The 16,779-nt window shown below is 42.3% G+C and overlaps 1 protein-coding gene across 1 annotated transcript in view; it reads right to left on the minus strand.

Moving 5' to 3' along the window:
• Positions 1 to 6,555: 6,555 nt before the first annotated feature.
• SNX4 (sorting nexin 4) overlaps positions 6,556 to 16,779 on the minus strand; it is a 33,490-nt gene continuing 23,266 nt past the window's right edge. The window contains exons 8-13 of the mRNA XM_009069922.1: positions 16,460 to 16,525; positions 12,004 to 12,093; positions 10,362 to 10,461; positions 9,457 to 9,602; positions 7,547 to 7,661; positions 6,556 to 7,223 (exon numbers count right to left, since the gene is read on the minus strand). Coding sequence (XP_009068170.1) covers positions 7,176 to 7,223; positions 7,547 to 7,661; positions 9,457 to 9,602; positions 10,362 to 10,461; positions 12,004 to 12,093; positions 16,460 to 16,525 — 565 coding nt within the window. The 3' untranslated portion in view covers positions 6,556 to 7,175. The remainder of the gene's footprint in view (positions 7,224 to 7,546; positions 7,662 to 9,456; positions 9,603 to 10,361; positions 10,462 to 12,003; positions 12,094 to 16,459; positions 16,526 to 16,779) is intronic.

Genomic DNA, 16,779 nt, shown 5'->3' on the forward strand with positions numbered 1-16,779 from the left:
GAGGAGTTTGAAAGTGAATGATCACCAGCAATTATTTCTGGATATTTTAAGTAAGTGCCCTGAAATTGGAAAAGGCAACATATGTTCCAATCCATGTCCTGGCTTAGAGGTGAAATACAACCAGGTAAAGTATTACAGAGAGGGGAGGAATGCTAAAGCCAACCATAAAGAGAAGTTAGAGGTTAGGAAAGATCAATTATCTGTAAGGAAGTAAGATGTACTTAGGGAAGATTTAGCACTAAGAAGGATTTTAGATTTTGAAAGGAGGTTTCCTCTAATAGTTTGGCCACCAAGACCAAATGGTGTCTCCTGGTCACAAAGGAACCCACTCCATCAATAGATACTCCTGACACTTCAAGGTTCAACGTTTGATTCATGACTTTTGTTCCAAGATGTCAGAGAGTTTGGTCAAACTTCACCTACAGCATAGAGTTATAGTGTAATATCATGTTAAACTACACAAGGACATGCTTTTCACTTTGTTTAGGAGGATGCTAAAACTGAATCATGTTCTGTGTGTGCTCTTCATCAACCACAGCTGTGTGTTAGCTCCATCACAAGGAGATATTTTCTCCCAAGTCACACCCACAGTGCAGCACTAGACATCAGCTCCTTAAGTGAATGCCTATATCTCCAGATCCATATAGCTTTTTCTCAGGGTTATAGAATTCCCAACATAAGAGGTCTCAGAACCATGGACCCTGATTTTCAACAAGTCTTGTATTTCAGGAGAAATTCCAGAAGGCTGAAAGAAGGCTAGTATTTTGTTTGTTTGTAAAATTATATAGTTACAGAGACAGGATTACTATAAACTGTCAGTCTGAAATTAATCCTTGGGAAAAGAATAGTTGATACATAGTTAAAAGATTAATGCCAATCAACATGTCCATGAAAAACAAATCTTGCCAAATTAATTCTCATTTTAAGAGATTACAGTTTCCTTGATGGAGCAATAGTATTAATGCAGCAATCCATCACATTACAGCTCTCCTCACTTCAGTTGGGCTGTTCCTGCTCTGAATCAGAAAGCAAAGAGCCAGCCTAGCATTCCTTAAAATAAATTAAGATCTGGTCAAAGACTTCAGGACATTACTGGAAGTGGGAACTCTTTGGGGCAGCAGAATCCACTGGGTTCTCACATTGGCTCTGTGCTGGTCAGTGTCTTTATTTACAGCCTGGGCAGTAAGGGCATTACTGAGACCACAGGTGAGATGGAGGTGGAGAGGATTAGGGAGCAACTGGAAGAAGAGGAGGCTGTGCTGGTGGCAAGCAGTGATATCTGGAGATATCAAGGATGGTTCCTTGCATCACCTGGTGGAAGTGAACAAGGAGCAGGTTGGTGGCAGACCTGGCATGGCTCCATGCAGCCCCAGTGTGGTCAGGCTGGGGAAAGGGCCACTCTGAAAGACAGCAGGAGCACCAGATGTGGCTTGAAATGAGCAGGATAACCTTGGTGGCTGACATGATCCACGGAGAAGTGCAGGGAATGTCATGCAGGAGAGGGAATGCTGCTGTGGTTGTTGCAATGCCCACTCCATTTTGGCAAATGCAGAATGAGGGGGATGTACAGCTCTTGTCCTGTGGCCCAGGAGGAGGCAACACAAAGAGCCCATGGCTCTTCTCTGCTGTCCCCTGAGCATTCAGCATCTGCAGGGCCATTAGAGATGAGCAGGCAGGAGCCACCAGCACTTCGCTTGGAAGATAAAGCAGACAAATGAGACTTGAAAAAAAGTCTATACTTTTAGCCCCTGAACAACCACCATGGGATTTGGCTCCTGTATCACCAGAGAGCACATGCTTCAGAAAAAACTCATGCAAAGCAGCACTGGGCCAGGGCAGTTTTGCCATCTCTTACACAGGAGTGCTGCTTACACAAGTGGACACAGATTGTCCCTTCTGACTATGCAGCTGGCACCACTTCCAGGCAGCTACTAAATGAAATAAAAATACTGCTAGCTCAGAAACCTTTAAGTCCAACTCAGGGAATCCTTAGCACAGTGTGGAATGTGCCCAAGGAACCTGCACACGAGCTGCAAGTCACAGCGTAATACACAGTATTATTAACAGCCATTTACAGCAAGACACAAACTATCACTAAATTCTGCATGGAAATCTGCTCCAGGTTAACTATCCCTTTGTATTCAGGCATTAATTACACCACGGCTGTTCTATGGCTCTCGCACCTCTGCAGGGCAGGAGAGGAGTAACTCGCCCTCCCTCCCTCTGCAGCTATATCCCGGGCCCTGCGAGCCCGTGCTGGAGACCCACAAGAGGGCGGTCGGGGTTGCCTTTTCCCTCTGACTACATCGTTTTCCACCTCAGCATCCCGGGGAGCCTCACCACAACGTTACTTTTCCTCCTCTGCGGCCACTTACAGCTGCTTTCTGAAGAGAGTGTAATTGATGTTATCATATGCCACGATGTATATAGATAACAGAACACGTTTGCTGCAGATGAAGAAGCTTTTTATTATTTGTATTCCCTGGGATGCTGGTGGTACATGGCATAGCCTGTTTCAGAGCTGCATCAGCCAGCAGGGCCCCAGATCCCATGGCTGATTATGCTGGTGTTTGTAGGAGTGGGGCGACCACAAAGTTTATGCTGGGTTTTGAAGACTGAAACTTCTCCTATTTTATTTATTCAGAAAAGTCAAAATGATAATGTTAACTATAGATCAAAAATATTAGACAAAAATTAAATCTCTCCTGAACTGGAGAGAAATATTACACCATTATCAGTGTTGAACTCAGCTTCAAGACCACAGTCACCACTACAAGTTTCCCTCAGACTATCATTAGTATTATATAGCTGCCTTTGACATATCTTGAAATTTCCTTATCCCCTGTTTCCAACACCTCCCTCACTTCTTTTTAACCTCTCCGAAACAAGGACCACACAGTGATGTTTTCCTCTTCTGTACAGCCCAGCCTGCAGGTGCAGAAACTTCTCACTTCTCCTCTCCAGTTCCTCCACCCATCCCATCTCTGCTCTCCCTGTTTCTTGTCTTCCTCTTACCTCCTCAGCCTCTCGTGCATCTCTCCTCAAAACCTGTCTGCCCTCATGTGCAGCTTAACCCCCTCATTACCTTTCCAACCATGGCAACATCTCCCCTTACCTCAAAATACTCTTTCACTGTCTGGAGCTGTTTTCTTCCAAATCCATCCAAAATCCTTTCCAATTTGTCTTTGTTTCATGTTTTAGATACCTTCCACAATCAGTCAGAGCAAAAAGATGTTTTTTTAAGAAATCACAGCATTGGGAAGGCCAGTCTAGGTAAGCCACTCAAAAGCAACTACAATACAGCAAATAAAATAGTTCCTCCTCTGCAATTGACCCTACAGAAGTTACAATTGCAAAATCATTTTGATAACACTGTATCACACCAACAACCACCAGAAAACAGTAGCCAGAGTGTCACAATCCTTTGTTTAAGCAGGAACTTGAGGCTCTCCAGACTGTCCAAGGTGCTCACAGCAGTCCTAGTGCAGAGGGGACATAGGTGACCCCCTGTTTCAGCTGGGGGGACAACGAAGCCTCTGTCACACTCTGCTCAGTGCTGCTCGAGCATCCTGTCTGTCCCCGGTGGCTGCCCATAGAGGGAAGCAGCTCACACCAGTTCCTCTCCCGCGCTGCCAAGGTCTCTCAGACCTGGATCAAGAGTGACATCCTTAGGGAGATATCCCTGCACCTAGAAACACAGCTCTGCTGGGGAGGTGGGTGTGAGCCTGCCAGGCAGGAGCAGAGATGGACTCTGTGGCAGCAGCAAAGCAACTGCTTGCGAAGGCAACTGCTTTTACTGGTGATATACAAGTGTTCCATACTTGGATTTGACACTAAGGCCTGTGCTCCCAGTTTACCATCTCCCATTCCTCTTGCTTCCTTTCTCTGCATTGCTTCTAGAGCAGCTCTGTATGGGGATTTTCATTGCAAGGCTGTGCCTCCTCACAGAGTTCTGGGGAGAAATACAAGACGGAGGCACCAGGGATGTGCAGAACAAAGGGCACAAGGAAGCATGGATTAGAGCCCTGCTCTGCCATAGTGTGACAAGTGTGGGGAATTAAATCAACTTCCTTCCCTGTAATCCTTTAGATTACAAACATCAGAAAGCATTTCTCATTTCTCAAACTAAAATGCACAAAGGAATTTCCATGGTAGGGAGAGTGATATAGGAAAATAAGCACTCCCATCCTCAGATGCAGCACTCCCAGCCCAGTCAGCTGCTCTGGGACTTCAGCCTTGCTCTGCTGGCTCTGCTGTGTGTTTGGCCACAGCCACCACTTTCCTCTGGCTCACCTGCACAAGGCAAACTCCTCAGTGTGGGCTCCAGCTCCAAGATTTGCTCTGTGCCTGCCAAGGCAGTCCCTGCACACAGCTGCTATGTTAACACTGCTTGGGCTGACGTGCCAGATACTGGAATAATAATACAACATTAGAGAAAGAGTTCATAAAATCACTCTATCTTTCCATTTCAGCTGGCTCCCTCACCCTAGCTGCATTTCAGGAGCAGACAACAGTAGCCACTAAAATGCACTGACATGTCATGGTCCTGCTAGCAATGGGGAAGGTCAGAGATAGCCTGAGCAGTGAAAATCCACCCAGCAAAGCTTCCTGGGACAGAAGTGACAGCTCCATCAGCAAATCAGATGATTTAGGCAGGCAAACACTTTCATATACAAGTATTTTGTCGAGATTAAGTTAAAATTGTCTACCTGCTCTTATTCTCAAGGCCTTCCACTAATCCTTGATGTTTATTGCATAACTGAAGGAAGCTCATCTAGGCAAAGTAGAACAAGTTATGGGAGTTAACCCCACAGTGTAGCTGGAAAAATGCACACTTTGCAAGTGTGAGTCTGTCATGTGGGCTCTGTTACCCACATGGAAATAGCCATGAACTAGGTGGTTTCACCTTAGAAAATTCAAAAGATAAAAGAGGAGAAACCTTCACTGTGCTAAGATCCCAAAGTAGACAGACAGCATGCAATGCTTTTCTGGCAAGAGTAGAAAGAAATAAGTTATTGCAAATTGTCCTTAACTTGCCTTTCACCCAATTTCTGTCCAACAATGCAAACCATTTTCCAATGCATCTTCTCTCAGCTAGATGAAGACACTCACAAAATTCAGACAGCTGACTTGCACCAAGCATCTAATTTTGGCCTTAGTGCTGTGTTCTTCACCTAAAAGCCAAGCTGTGCACAATTCCTTAAAATTTAAACCCAAATTTGGAGGCCACTTGAGAGCTAAGATGGACAAGAACCAATTTTGCAAAACCAAACAGCAGTTTTCAGAACTGAAGACAGCAATTTTACAAAAAACAACATAACAAAAATATCAAAGAGCAATTTTATTTATCTTATTTGGCACAAAACTTACAAGAACTGCTTTGTTCCCTTAAATTTAGTACAACTAAGCAAGGAAAAAAAAGAAGGCATACTAATACATTTAACGAGCTGTACAGCAAGTGACATGTGGTAAGAGGCACCAGAAGGATCTACCAAAAATCAAAGTGCATGAAAAATACCTACTCTGAGCGCCTCATGGTATTGTGTTAAGGCACCACTCCTTTAGAAGGTTTACTGAATACATCAAGTGTGCAACTTCTTGGTTTGGAATGTAAGAGTCCTTCAGCCTGTATTGGAGCCAGATACTGCAACCCCTGCATGGAACAACACTTCTCCTTGTAAAGGTTAAATGGAGAGACCTCTTTCTGCCCAACATCATCTCTCAGCCAGGTGTGTCACTGTCGTATGCTTTGAAAAGCCAACACAGGTTATCAGAGTGACCAGTGTTTTACTCCAGAGTTTACGCTGTAGTGTACACCAGATCTATGAATTCTTAACAATGGTTTTATAGAAAAGAAATGCTGCAGAGACAAAAGTAACATGGGACGTATCAGTAACTACGTGTAGATAGTTTTATCAAAAGGACATTTGAGGACTTTCTGGAGTATCTCTTTTTAAAAAAATCTGAGTAGTGTTATAATCCAGAATAATTAAATACACTTTTCAACAGAATAGTACAAAGCTTCCTTCAGGACTAGCAACCAAGTCTGACAAATTCCACGAGACTTCAGGGACTTTCAGTAAGGATGTAGAAAAAGCCCAATATTAGACAATGGTAAGTGACTTTCATGACTGGAAACATTTAATGCAAATACCTGTAACTGCAAACCATGTTATACTGGTGTGTATATATATACACACATATACACACACACACTGAAACACCATCACAAGGGCCAGACAGACACCTTGGTTCATTGTGGATTCTGCATATCCCCACTCTTCAGTACTACAGAAGCTGCACCAGGTTTTTTCATTTCAGCATCTTCATTAAGAACTGTTTGTTCGAGAACCAAACCGATTCGGTCACAAGGAGGTGCCAGAGGTCAGATTCACATCTAGTGTAAACAGGTTCCAAACAACCAAACAGAAGCTGCATCTGCTTCTTACCAGCTTTGACTTTGGTTTTGCTGCTCAGCTGGATCACCAGTCTCCTTTACTTGCAGGAAGAAGTTTAATAAGAAATCAATGCCCATATCAAAACTGAAGTGGGAATCAGTAAATGCAGAATATTGTTATCAAACCACTGTACAACACCTCTACTGTAGAGAGTTTCAAACATCTCAGGAGCTTGAGACTGCTTAACCTGAACTCTGGAAAAGCATATTTCTCTATGGACATGCAAAGGCATTTAAATATGAACCCCAGGCATGACAATATTACATTTTTTGTCTCCTTACAGTGTAGACCTCAAGAACACAACTGTGTCCCCCATTACAGAACCAAAGTACCCTTGAGCATTAAAAATTCTAAACAGCAAGGGCTGGAAAGAAGGGCATCTGGAAGTGATCTACACATCACTGAGCATGGTGTTTCACAACTCTCAGAACAGTTCAGTTCATACTTTCTGGGATAACTTTCCCTATACCTTTGTCCCAACACAGAGCTGTAGTTTTCAGTAACTCTTTTACCCCTGCATTATTTGCTACCACATATAAAACAAGCCACAGAAGTGGCAGTCAGGGCTAAACATTTAACAACATGTCCTTTTCATCCTTTATTAACAATTAGATTTATTTCATGATTTGCACATAAGTCATGTAGCAACTTAACATCGGTGTCATACACTGTGCTTCCCTTCCCTGGCACTTGGAGGAGGAATTTATTTCCAGACAATCACATCTTGCTGAAGCACTCCTTTGCATTTGTCCAAACTTGAATTCCCTTTAAAAAGAAACAGTTAAAAATCAATAGGTGGGAATATACTCTGTTTGCAAACCTCATTCACAGACTTTCTTCTACAGAAGACTCTACAAAGTCCCATAGAACTTCATGTAAGAATAAGACAGAGACCACATTTAAATTGAACCACACTGTCTATTTTTATATACATATCACCATTAACATGTCACTGAGTTCAAGTAGGATGGAATATGTGGGAGCTTTTATGCTAGTGACTGCCATGTTCCTAGTTATTCAAAGTCTGCCTCTGCCCCCCTGCAGAAATGACAAACACACTGGCCCAGCCTTTCACAAGCCAAACATACCTTTTTGCACATGCTAATCTGCATAACAGCATAGCTTATCAGTGCCTCCTTCAAATCGTGATTCTTCTGCTCTTTAAACCGTTCAATGTCAGCCCAGGCACTTTTCACAAAGTCTCTGAAATTACAAGCAATTATTTCTGTTAGTGTTTGACATGTTCCATCCTTAGCTCACCTTCCTTCCTCTGGACCCTCAGCAGAGAAGTTGTGTATGACAATGCTACATCTTTCAGTCAGTAAACCAAGTCCTGTGATTATTATACATCCTTCTATAACTGACACTGCTACCTAACTCTCCATCATCTTCTTCAGGTTTTTAACCTAGAGAATCAGTTTCACAGGATGGGTGTGGATGTTTCACAGAATCAGTCAGGTTGGAAGGGACCGCAATGGGTCATCTGGGCCAACCTCCCTACTTGAGCAGGGCTAACCTAGAGCACATGGCTCAGGATTGTGTCCAGATGCTTCCTGAATACCTCCAGTGAGAGAAAATCCACAGCCTCTCTGGGCAACCTGTTCCACTGCTCAGTGACTGCACAATAAAGAAGCTCTTTCTCATATTCAGGTGGAACTTCCTGTGCATCAGTTTTTGCTGTTGCCTCTTGTTTTATTGGTTTCCACAAGTGAGCAGAGCCTGGTCCATCATCTTGGCACTTCCCGTTCATGTACTTGAATACATTAATGAGCTCCCTCTCAGTCATCTCTTCTCAAAACTGAACAGGCCCAACTCCCTCAGCTTTTCCTCATAAGTGAAGTGCTCCAGTCCCTTCACCATCTTCATTGCCCTGTGCTGGACCCACTCCAGGAGCTCCACGTCCTTGTTCTCAGGAGTCTGTTTGTTTGCTGTTTTTTCCACAGGAAGCATCACTGGCATAGGACCAGCATAAGTCAGAATACACCTTTTTCTTCAGATTGTGTTGGGGTAAGTAAGTATCTTTATGCTAACATTCAACACATCTTTCCAATGTGAAACTTGTTGTCAGGATGTGAGACAGTCAAGTACAAACACTTACAAGGCAAATTTAACTTGGACAATTCACTTCAGAAATTAATTTTGTTGATTTGATGATAGGTACTCAGGTCTCCCCAGCTAAAATGGAGGCAGAGATCTGTAATTCATACTTTCATTTTTGCTGGACTACACATGCAAGGCAAGTATTCACTTGAAAATTGCTTCCAGAGCTACAAAAGCACATCTCCAGTACATCTGTCAAAATGATTAAGAAATTGCATTTACTGAGTGTCTTGTTTTGAACTATTCATGAACTGCTCTTATCTCTCCAGCTCTAATGCTAACATATTAGCAGATACCATGCTTACCCATGTGTTACACCACGAACGTGCTCCGACACAATCACACTGCTTTAGGAATGCTAGGTTCCTACTTTTCATTTTGCATTCCTGAAGAAAATTTCATTACAGCACCAAGAAGCAGTTACTCAAACACAACTCACCAGAACTTCTAATCTCTTTCAAACAGGAGTCAGTTGTCCCCCATATGAGAAGTTGCAGAATACAGGCTCAGGGCCCATACACATAAACCAAACTAAATACAGCATTTGAAGCAAATCAGCTTTTGAGCCTCAGCCTATTCAGCTGCAGACCTACAAGCCCACCTGCTGAATATATTACTAGTTGAACATAAAAGCATGCAAGTCAGCCATTAGAGTGGGCTCAGGAACTGGGAAAGTCATCAGGTTTTACATAAGCCATACACTCAGACCAGAAGCTAACTGCATGTACTGCACTTTATTTCACAACTTGCAGCTGACAGGAGCTTTTATAGGCAGCTCATAAACACCAAGAATATATTAAAAACACTTATAAAATGCAAACACCTTCAAGAGCATCCAGTCAAGGGGTTTTGCTAAGACAAGCCCTGTGTTTTCTTTGTAAAAGTCAAGCCCATTTACCTGCCCTCCAGATTTTTAGACTTCAGTTGCTCTTCTCCTTCCTGAATCTGCTCTTCCAGAACCTTTATCTTGGCTTCCCTCTGCTCAGGGGTTTCCTGCCCAAACAGCTTGCTGGTCATCCCCTTCAGGGAGAAAGTTCTCACAGTCTACAAAAAACAAAGACACTCTAGGTTTGGGATCCCTGAGCACAGCCACAAGACATCAAGTGACTTTTATCAGCATTTGTGCTTATTCTTCAGCTGATTTTTAGCTTGAACTTCCATTTCACTCATTGATAGGTAGCTATGGTGGCTCACATTATATTGAGAAAAGTGGGGAGGAAGAAATTTGATGTTCAAATTCTTTCAGGCTTATATGGGCAAATTTTCAGAGCACTCTTCCTACTGAAGTAGGAAAAAACTAAGCCTTGTGTTCTGTAAGAGAAAGAAAAGCCACAAAGGAGTTCCACACAGAACATCAATAGATCCAAGAGCAACATTAAGAATTCTAAGCAACTGTCAGTTACCAATCTCAGATAATGTTTTAGGTAACATTATCTTCCATATAAAAGGGACTTACACCACAGATCATTAACACCCACCATTCAAAAGGCAGAGGAAGCCTTCAGAATTCCCAATGTTTTGATCTTTAGGATAGAGTTGTATGAGTTATTCTGCTCAAGTCATATTTTCTCCAACTCTTTACTTGCTCAGCATTCAATAAAAGAAGTTTGGTACAAAAAGCTAACGCCATCAAGAACCAAGTTACTTTAAACCTCAGATGTCTACAGTTCATGTGATACTGCTTCTCACAAGCAACAGCCAGCATACTGGTGCCATTTAAATGTCATTCTAAGTAACTTGGCTCAAATAAAAAATAAATGTAAAAAAAATAGCATCTTGGAGAAGACAGTGGAAAAGACTCACTCCTGTTGCCAGCTCCTCACACTGCTGTTTCTTAGATGTCAAGTCCTGTGCAGCCATTTCCAAATCGTATTGCATTAGTTCGTGTTTCCTGCAAACTGCCCTGAAAAGTAACGAAAGATCTGTCACGTAATACTTTGGTTTGCTACGTTTCCCTCTATTTAAACTTTACAAATGGCATCATGTTTTGTTTGTTTGTTGACAGGAAGCACCTCTAGTTATTTATCTAGCTCAAATTCAAAGCCTTATCACAGGCTGCATAACTCTGCAAATGCTGTAGTTAAGCAAGCTTGGATCAAAGTATAAATAAAGTTCAGTTCAGCAGCATTCTGCTCCTCTTTTCAGACTCATTCCAAGACACACAGAGCAATCCAAGCCCTACCACCTACTTAAGGACACCACTGCAAAATAGCTTTGTTCAAAATGCATTACAGAAAAATCACAACTTTGACAAAAGGTACCTGGAGATGGTACCTGTCACAGCAGCAATCGACCAGTCCATCATAAAATTCCTCATGTTTCATGCTTTGAACAATGAAACAAGAAACTGCTCCTTGATTCACATAGTGCCTTTCATCTGGAAAAGAGGAGTTTCCTCTGACCACCTGCAGTAAGTCCCAGTCCTGTGTGGGCTGATGATGCTACATCCATGCTCCACTGCCGGATGCACATTTGTCTCTCAGGAGAGGTGACTAGTGCTCTGGGTTCCCACACAGCAGCTGTCACACTTGCCAACCCAATTCTCTACAGCACTACTGGACCCCTCCAAGAGGTTCAGAGCCAGCACATGGAAAGCACAATAGCTTTAGGCATAGTCTTACAGCATAAAGCCGTTTGCTTTTGTATCCAGCCTTGTCAGAGAGGACTTGCCTGATAAGGGCTAATGTAAAACAAAACAGAACAGAAGTAATCAGTATTTAGATGCACAATGCTGCACAGCAGATGAAAATTATCCAGGGCACTTTTGAGAGTTCCCAGAATTTCTAATGGCTGAAGCAGCTTTGCTTGGACTATCTCACTCAAAAGCTGAAGCTTTCAGCACATTGAGGCACTATTACACCAGAAGCCAAGGCAACAGCGGAACCAGAGGAGTAAAAAGCACTTCCTTCCACAGTATACAGATTTTAACATTTGTGTTTCCACTACTAATCAGCTCAGTTCTGATTTGTATTGCCACTCATATGGCAATCAAATATGACTAACCAGAATAAAAGATGAGAACATGGAGTCTTCACAACATTGAAATTTCCACTTCTGAGAGAACAGAAGACACCAAATTAAATTCATAGAATCAATGGGGTTGAAAAAGACCTCCAAGATCATCAAGTCCAACCCTACCATTGTTACTAGACCATGGCACTAAGTGCCACATGCAGTCTCAGCCTAAAAACCTCCAGGGATGGTGAATCCACCACCTCCCTGGGCAGCACATTCCAATGCCTGACTACTCTCTCTGTAAAAAAAATCTCTTCCTAATATCCAACCTAAACCTCCCCTGGCAGACCTTGAGTCTGTGCCCTCTTGTCCTACTGCTGGTTGCCTGGGAGAAGAGACCAACTCCCACCTGACTCTAACCTATCACCATCAACACAACATTAACAAAATGACTACAGCTTCCATTTGAGCTATAGACTTCTGTACATACCGTAGTGCTTCTGCATAGAAGAGATATTCCTTCAGCTGATCTGCGTAGTGTTCCTCTTCTTCCAGTATGTCATCAATAGAAGCTGCATAGCTAGTGAAAAACAGCCACAGGTTAACACAAACTTGCTTAATTTAACCTTAAAGGATACATACAGTATCCTTTCACACACAGTAATAAGGGAGGACACCTGTTGGACTCTTTGTTAGGAACTGTAGTGATAGGACAAGGAGTAATGGGTATAAACTGAAAGGGGAAGTTTAGATTAGGTCTTAGGAAGAAATTTTTCCTGTGAGGGTGGTGAGACACTGGCACAGGTTGCTCAGGGAGGCTGTGGATGCCCCAACCCTGGTAGCATCCAAAGCCAGGTTGGATAAAGCCTCAATCAACCTGGTCTGGTGGGAGGTGTCCCTGGCCCAAGGCAGAAAGGGCTGGGACTAGATGATCTCTAAGGTCCATTCCAACCCCTTACCATTCTGTGGTTCTGTGACAAACACCAGTCATAAAGTAAAGCAGTGAAAGGCACTTCCAAAAAGGGGTTTTCCTTTGTATTTAATTAAACTCTGAATCAGCTAATACAAACATTCCTGCAGGCTTGTTTCTTCCTTTGTCACTACAATGAATCTTTTGACAAGTACAAAATCTATCATAAGTTTACTGCTGAAGATGAGGCAGTCTTCTTACAGGAAAGAAAAACAATTTATTCCTTTTCTTTGGTGGGCTATCAATAGGCAGCACCAAGGCCAAAAAAAAAAAAAGAAGAAATCCTGCAAGGCTTAAAGCATTTAAACACAGGAATGTGAACATCATACCTTCTAAAAAGCAAAGAGGCTGCTTTTGTGGTTCATTACTCAGCCTGAGTATGACAGAACACACAGTGGTGCTCTGAACACCATAACATTAAGGCCCTTCAGCTTCTTCTAAGTCTGTTGCTTTGTTTCCTGTGCAAGTCCCTGACTTACAGAGCAACAGGAAGTTTAAACCCTCATTTTAAACCCTCTGAAGTACAAGGGCTTGGACCAACTCTGCAGCTCAGAGTCAGCAAGAATTTTGTTATTTAGGCTGATGTCTCCTAAAATGGCAAAAAGCAGTTTATTTTTCTAGTTTATAGTTTCATTGGACAGTATTTAGTAGGTTCTTGCTAACCAAGATGACACATTGCAGGGACAGGCCTACAGCTAAGAGGTAACTGCACATCTCACTTGGCACAGAGACAGAAATCAGATACCACTTTAGCCCATGACACAGGGCACGTGCCACTGGGGATAAACACAATGAATGAGATCCCAAAACAAATACCTCCACCTATTCTGCTAACTCAGTCTGGATTCTCAAGCATGTGGCAATCCCTCACACATCTGCAGGCTCTCTGCAGTGACCATATGTCCATGCTTCTCTAGCAACCAGCACAGTGTGATCCAGTGCTAATTAAAGCACCTCTTGGCCTTAAAGCTTTTGCAAAATCTTTGAGTTTTTCCCTTTCTTCCTGTGCCTCTCCTGTAAGTGGCTCTACAGAAGAAGCAGCACAGTCTCAAGCTGAAAGGGAGCTGGTAACATGACTGGAAAGAGAAGAAGAAATTCCTCCTGCAAGCTTTAAAAGAAACAACAAGGTCACTTAGACCCTGGGAATCCAAGGGAGATATCTGAGGGAGACACTCCTGCTGGAAGTTATCATCTCAAGGCTGCTAAGCAGGGCATGAGAATGAAGGCTCTTCAAAAGAGAGCAGCTGTTTGTAGAAAAACTGGAAGACTGAAGAAGAGCTGTAGACATGCCCATCTGGTCATGAATTTGATAAGTTTGCAAGTAAGAGGAGTTGTTTTGATGCTCTGTGAAATAAAGGGCATGGCACACCCAGAAAAAGCCTTACCAAGGCTACTGGTGAGGAATACACATAACACATGAACTGGCCAGCAACAGCAGGTCAGTTTAAGTAGAAGGGATAAAAGAACAGGCAGAGCAAGAATTCACACTATGAATCAAAGGAGTAAGTCCAAACTGTTGAAAAATATACTTGTTCTGAAAAAACCCTGCAGCCACACAGGTCACACATGGCTTACCCTCTCTACTTTTAAGTTCTGAAGTGCAATAATTTTAGTAAGGTGGTTAGATTTCTCAGGGCAGCAGATGGACCACATTTCAGTTTCAAGTAAGATCTAACTTTAGAGCAGGGCTAGAGCTCATCTGTGGCAGAACAACTCTCAGGAAAAAAAAATCCCATCAAACAGAATCCTACCTTATCTACACAGAGTTGCCACAATGAGTTTGATTTGAAAAATATTAAAGTAGTAAGACAAGCTACATTTCTGACTGCCTAAGCTTAGGGAGACCAGGGAAAATGTTAAGGAGAAACATTTCAGGAAGTTCTGAAGGTACCAACATGTTCTCTCTCTTCATGGGAACTGTCAGCTAAAGCCCTGGTTTAGTTTAGACTGATTCCACCTGCAATGACAGTCTAATTGATACAGAGATAAAGGGTCACTCATTAATAGCATAAAGGACAGGAGTCAGAGGTCTGGCATTTATTTCTTTCATCTTTTAAATGCTATAGTTACAGCCATTCCCTCCAACTTTCTCATCATACTCTGTCACTTTAGCAAACCTCACCTTGTAATACAGCACAAACTCAGTGAAGCTTTGGGATGTCTTCTCCAAACATTAAGCAGTTATAGATCATACTAAACAATAACAACTCAAAAGTTTAAATAAACATCTAGTAAAGACTACAGCATATGGGGTAGATAGAGAGTAATTAGATTAGTCTTGAAGTTTAACATCTATGTTAGGCAACCTTGAAGCAGCTTTCTGTCGCAATAAACTCCTGCCTACTGTTATGGGAATGGTAACTGAACTGGTAAGTTATACTTTCAAGAGATCATTGATATGAACATTACTGGTAGGAGACCACATGGGTCACTGAATGAGTTCCTGAATCTCACAGCTGCTGCTTCTTGCCTGATTGTCACTAAGGGATCATTGCTGTAGGAGAGTGGCAGTGCAGAGGAGATGACAGGCAGTGAAAGCTACCTCAGGCCTCATGCATTAAGCTTGATTAAGCTAGATTAAAGCTACTCAGAGTGGCAGTTACCCACTGCCATTACTCTGGATCCTTAGCCCTGTGTTACAGACAGAAATATCAAACATTTTGGAGGTGTGGTGAGGTTCAGCCTCCCGACTGAGAAGAGAGACAGACTTCTTTGAATTGGTTATGCATTTCTAGGTGTCTGACATCTTAGTGTGGTGTATCTGAACTGCAAACCTACTTATGATTCCTCAACTCCACTACATTTTAGCATGTTTTCATAATCTCTTAAATTCCTACCTACTGCAGTAGGTGCTTAACATTGCATTCCACCTCTACTTCAACTATTTTTCTTCTGAAAGCAAAGTACATTCTCCATCTCTTTATTCTCACCAGAGCCCTCTGCCTAAAAATATTAAAGCTTTTCTTGGATGCAAAACACCATGTTAGCCGAAACACAGAAGTGTGAATAAATTATTCAGAGGAGTTCAAATTCTTAAAGATCTGATAAAACCAGAAAACTGTTCCAGAGCAGCTGAGGGCATTGCCTTCAAATCCTTCCACTTGACAAGGCCAATAACAACTGACAACTTGATAACTTGACAACACCAAAATCAACCAGGCAATAGCACACATGTAAATCTGCACTGTAAACTAAAGCTGATAACTTTATTTCCACACAAATTCAACTTTATTAATAAAAATATTGCATGAAGCATCAAACACCTTCCATCTCTTCCTGGAGTTCTTACTTATGTGTTCCGTGGGGCTACAGAAGAGGAATCAGAGTGACAAGAAATGCTGTTTCACTTACTATGCATGACTACCTGAAAAGCAGAAAGCATGAGCCTGGAACTGAGCACTCTGAAGTGCTAGACTCTTATTTTGAAGGCTGTGCTTCACATACTCTGCCAACTGACTCTAAAGATACAAAGAGAGAGGATTCTTTACTTGATTATATCCAGTCACTGTTTGTTTCAAGAGTCCATCGGAGTTTTGGTGCCGATTAATTAAATTTCTTCACTCTCTAATTAAGTCCAAATCTGTGTACCATCTACTGCATGGTACAAAATGCTGCTATCAAAACCAAATGGATCTCATCAGGTCTGCAGTACATTAAAGTTGTATTCCACCAGTTTCTGGCATAGTAGCTTAAAAGAAAACCTGGAAGAATTCCAAACGCTTCTACAATTTCAAAATAATAATAAAAAAAGAAACCCCTCTGGTTCTCCTGAGACTTTCTGGGCTACTTAATACAGTACATGGATGCTAAAATTGTGGCTGCATCCAAGTCACAGAAACACTGTATACCTAAAAACAATGCACCCCCAACTTTCTCGGTACTCATGTGTAGTTTGAGGTTGAGGGAAAAGAGAGGAAAGAGGGAGAGTTCCACATCTGGCTTACATCAAACTATCAGATATTCAGTCAGTACTTACACATCCATGTGGTGGCCAGCACTCTGTAACCCATCCCCCATCTCCTTTTCTATTGCACTCCACTCACTGTAGGAAAAACAAACGAGAAACAACATCACACATGAAGGGTAAGGGAAGTTAATAAGCTCCATCCTGTATATAGTTTCTTTCCAGGTGACACCTGAATGGAAACTGCCTTCAAGTTAGACTTGGCCAAACTGTTTTCTTTCTCTCAGGAGCAGCACTGACAATGTGGCGAGGCTATTTATGGCACTCTGTTAAATGACTGTCCCTAAAATCATCATCACAAATATACTTAGTTTGGGATTGGTTTTCAGCAG

Source organism: Acanthisitta chloris, unplaced genomic scaffold (assembly GCF_000695815.1).
Source record: "Acanthisitta chloris isolate BGI_N310 unplaced genomic scaffold, ASM69581v1 scaffold3280, whole genome shotgun sequence".
Classification (NCBI taxonomy): domain Eukaryota; kingdom Metazoa; phylum Chordata; class Aves; order Passeriformes; family Acanthisittidae; genus Acanthisitta; species Acanthisitta chloris.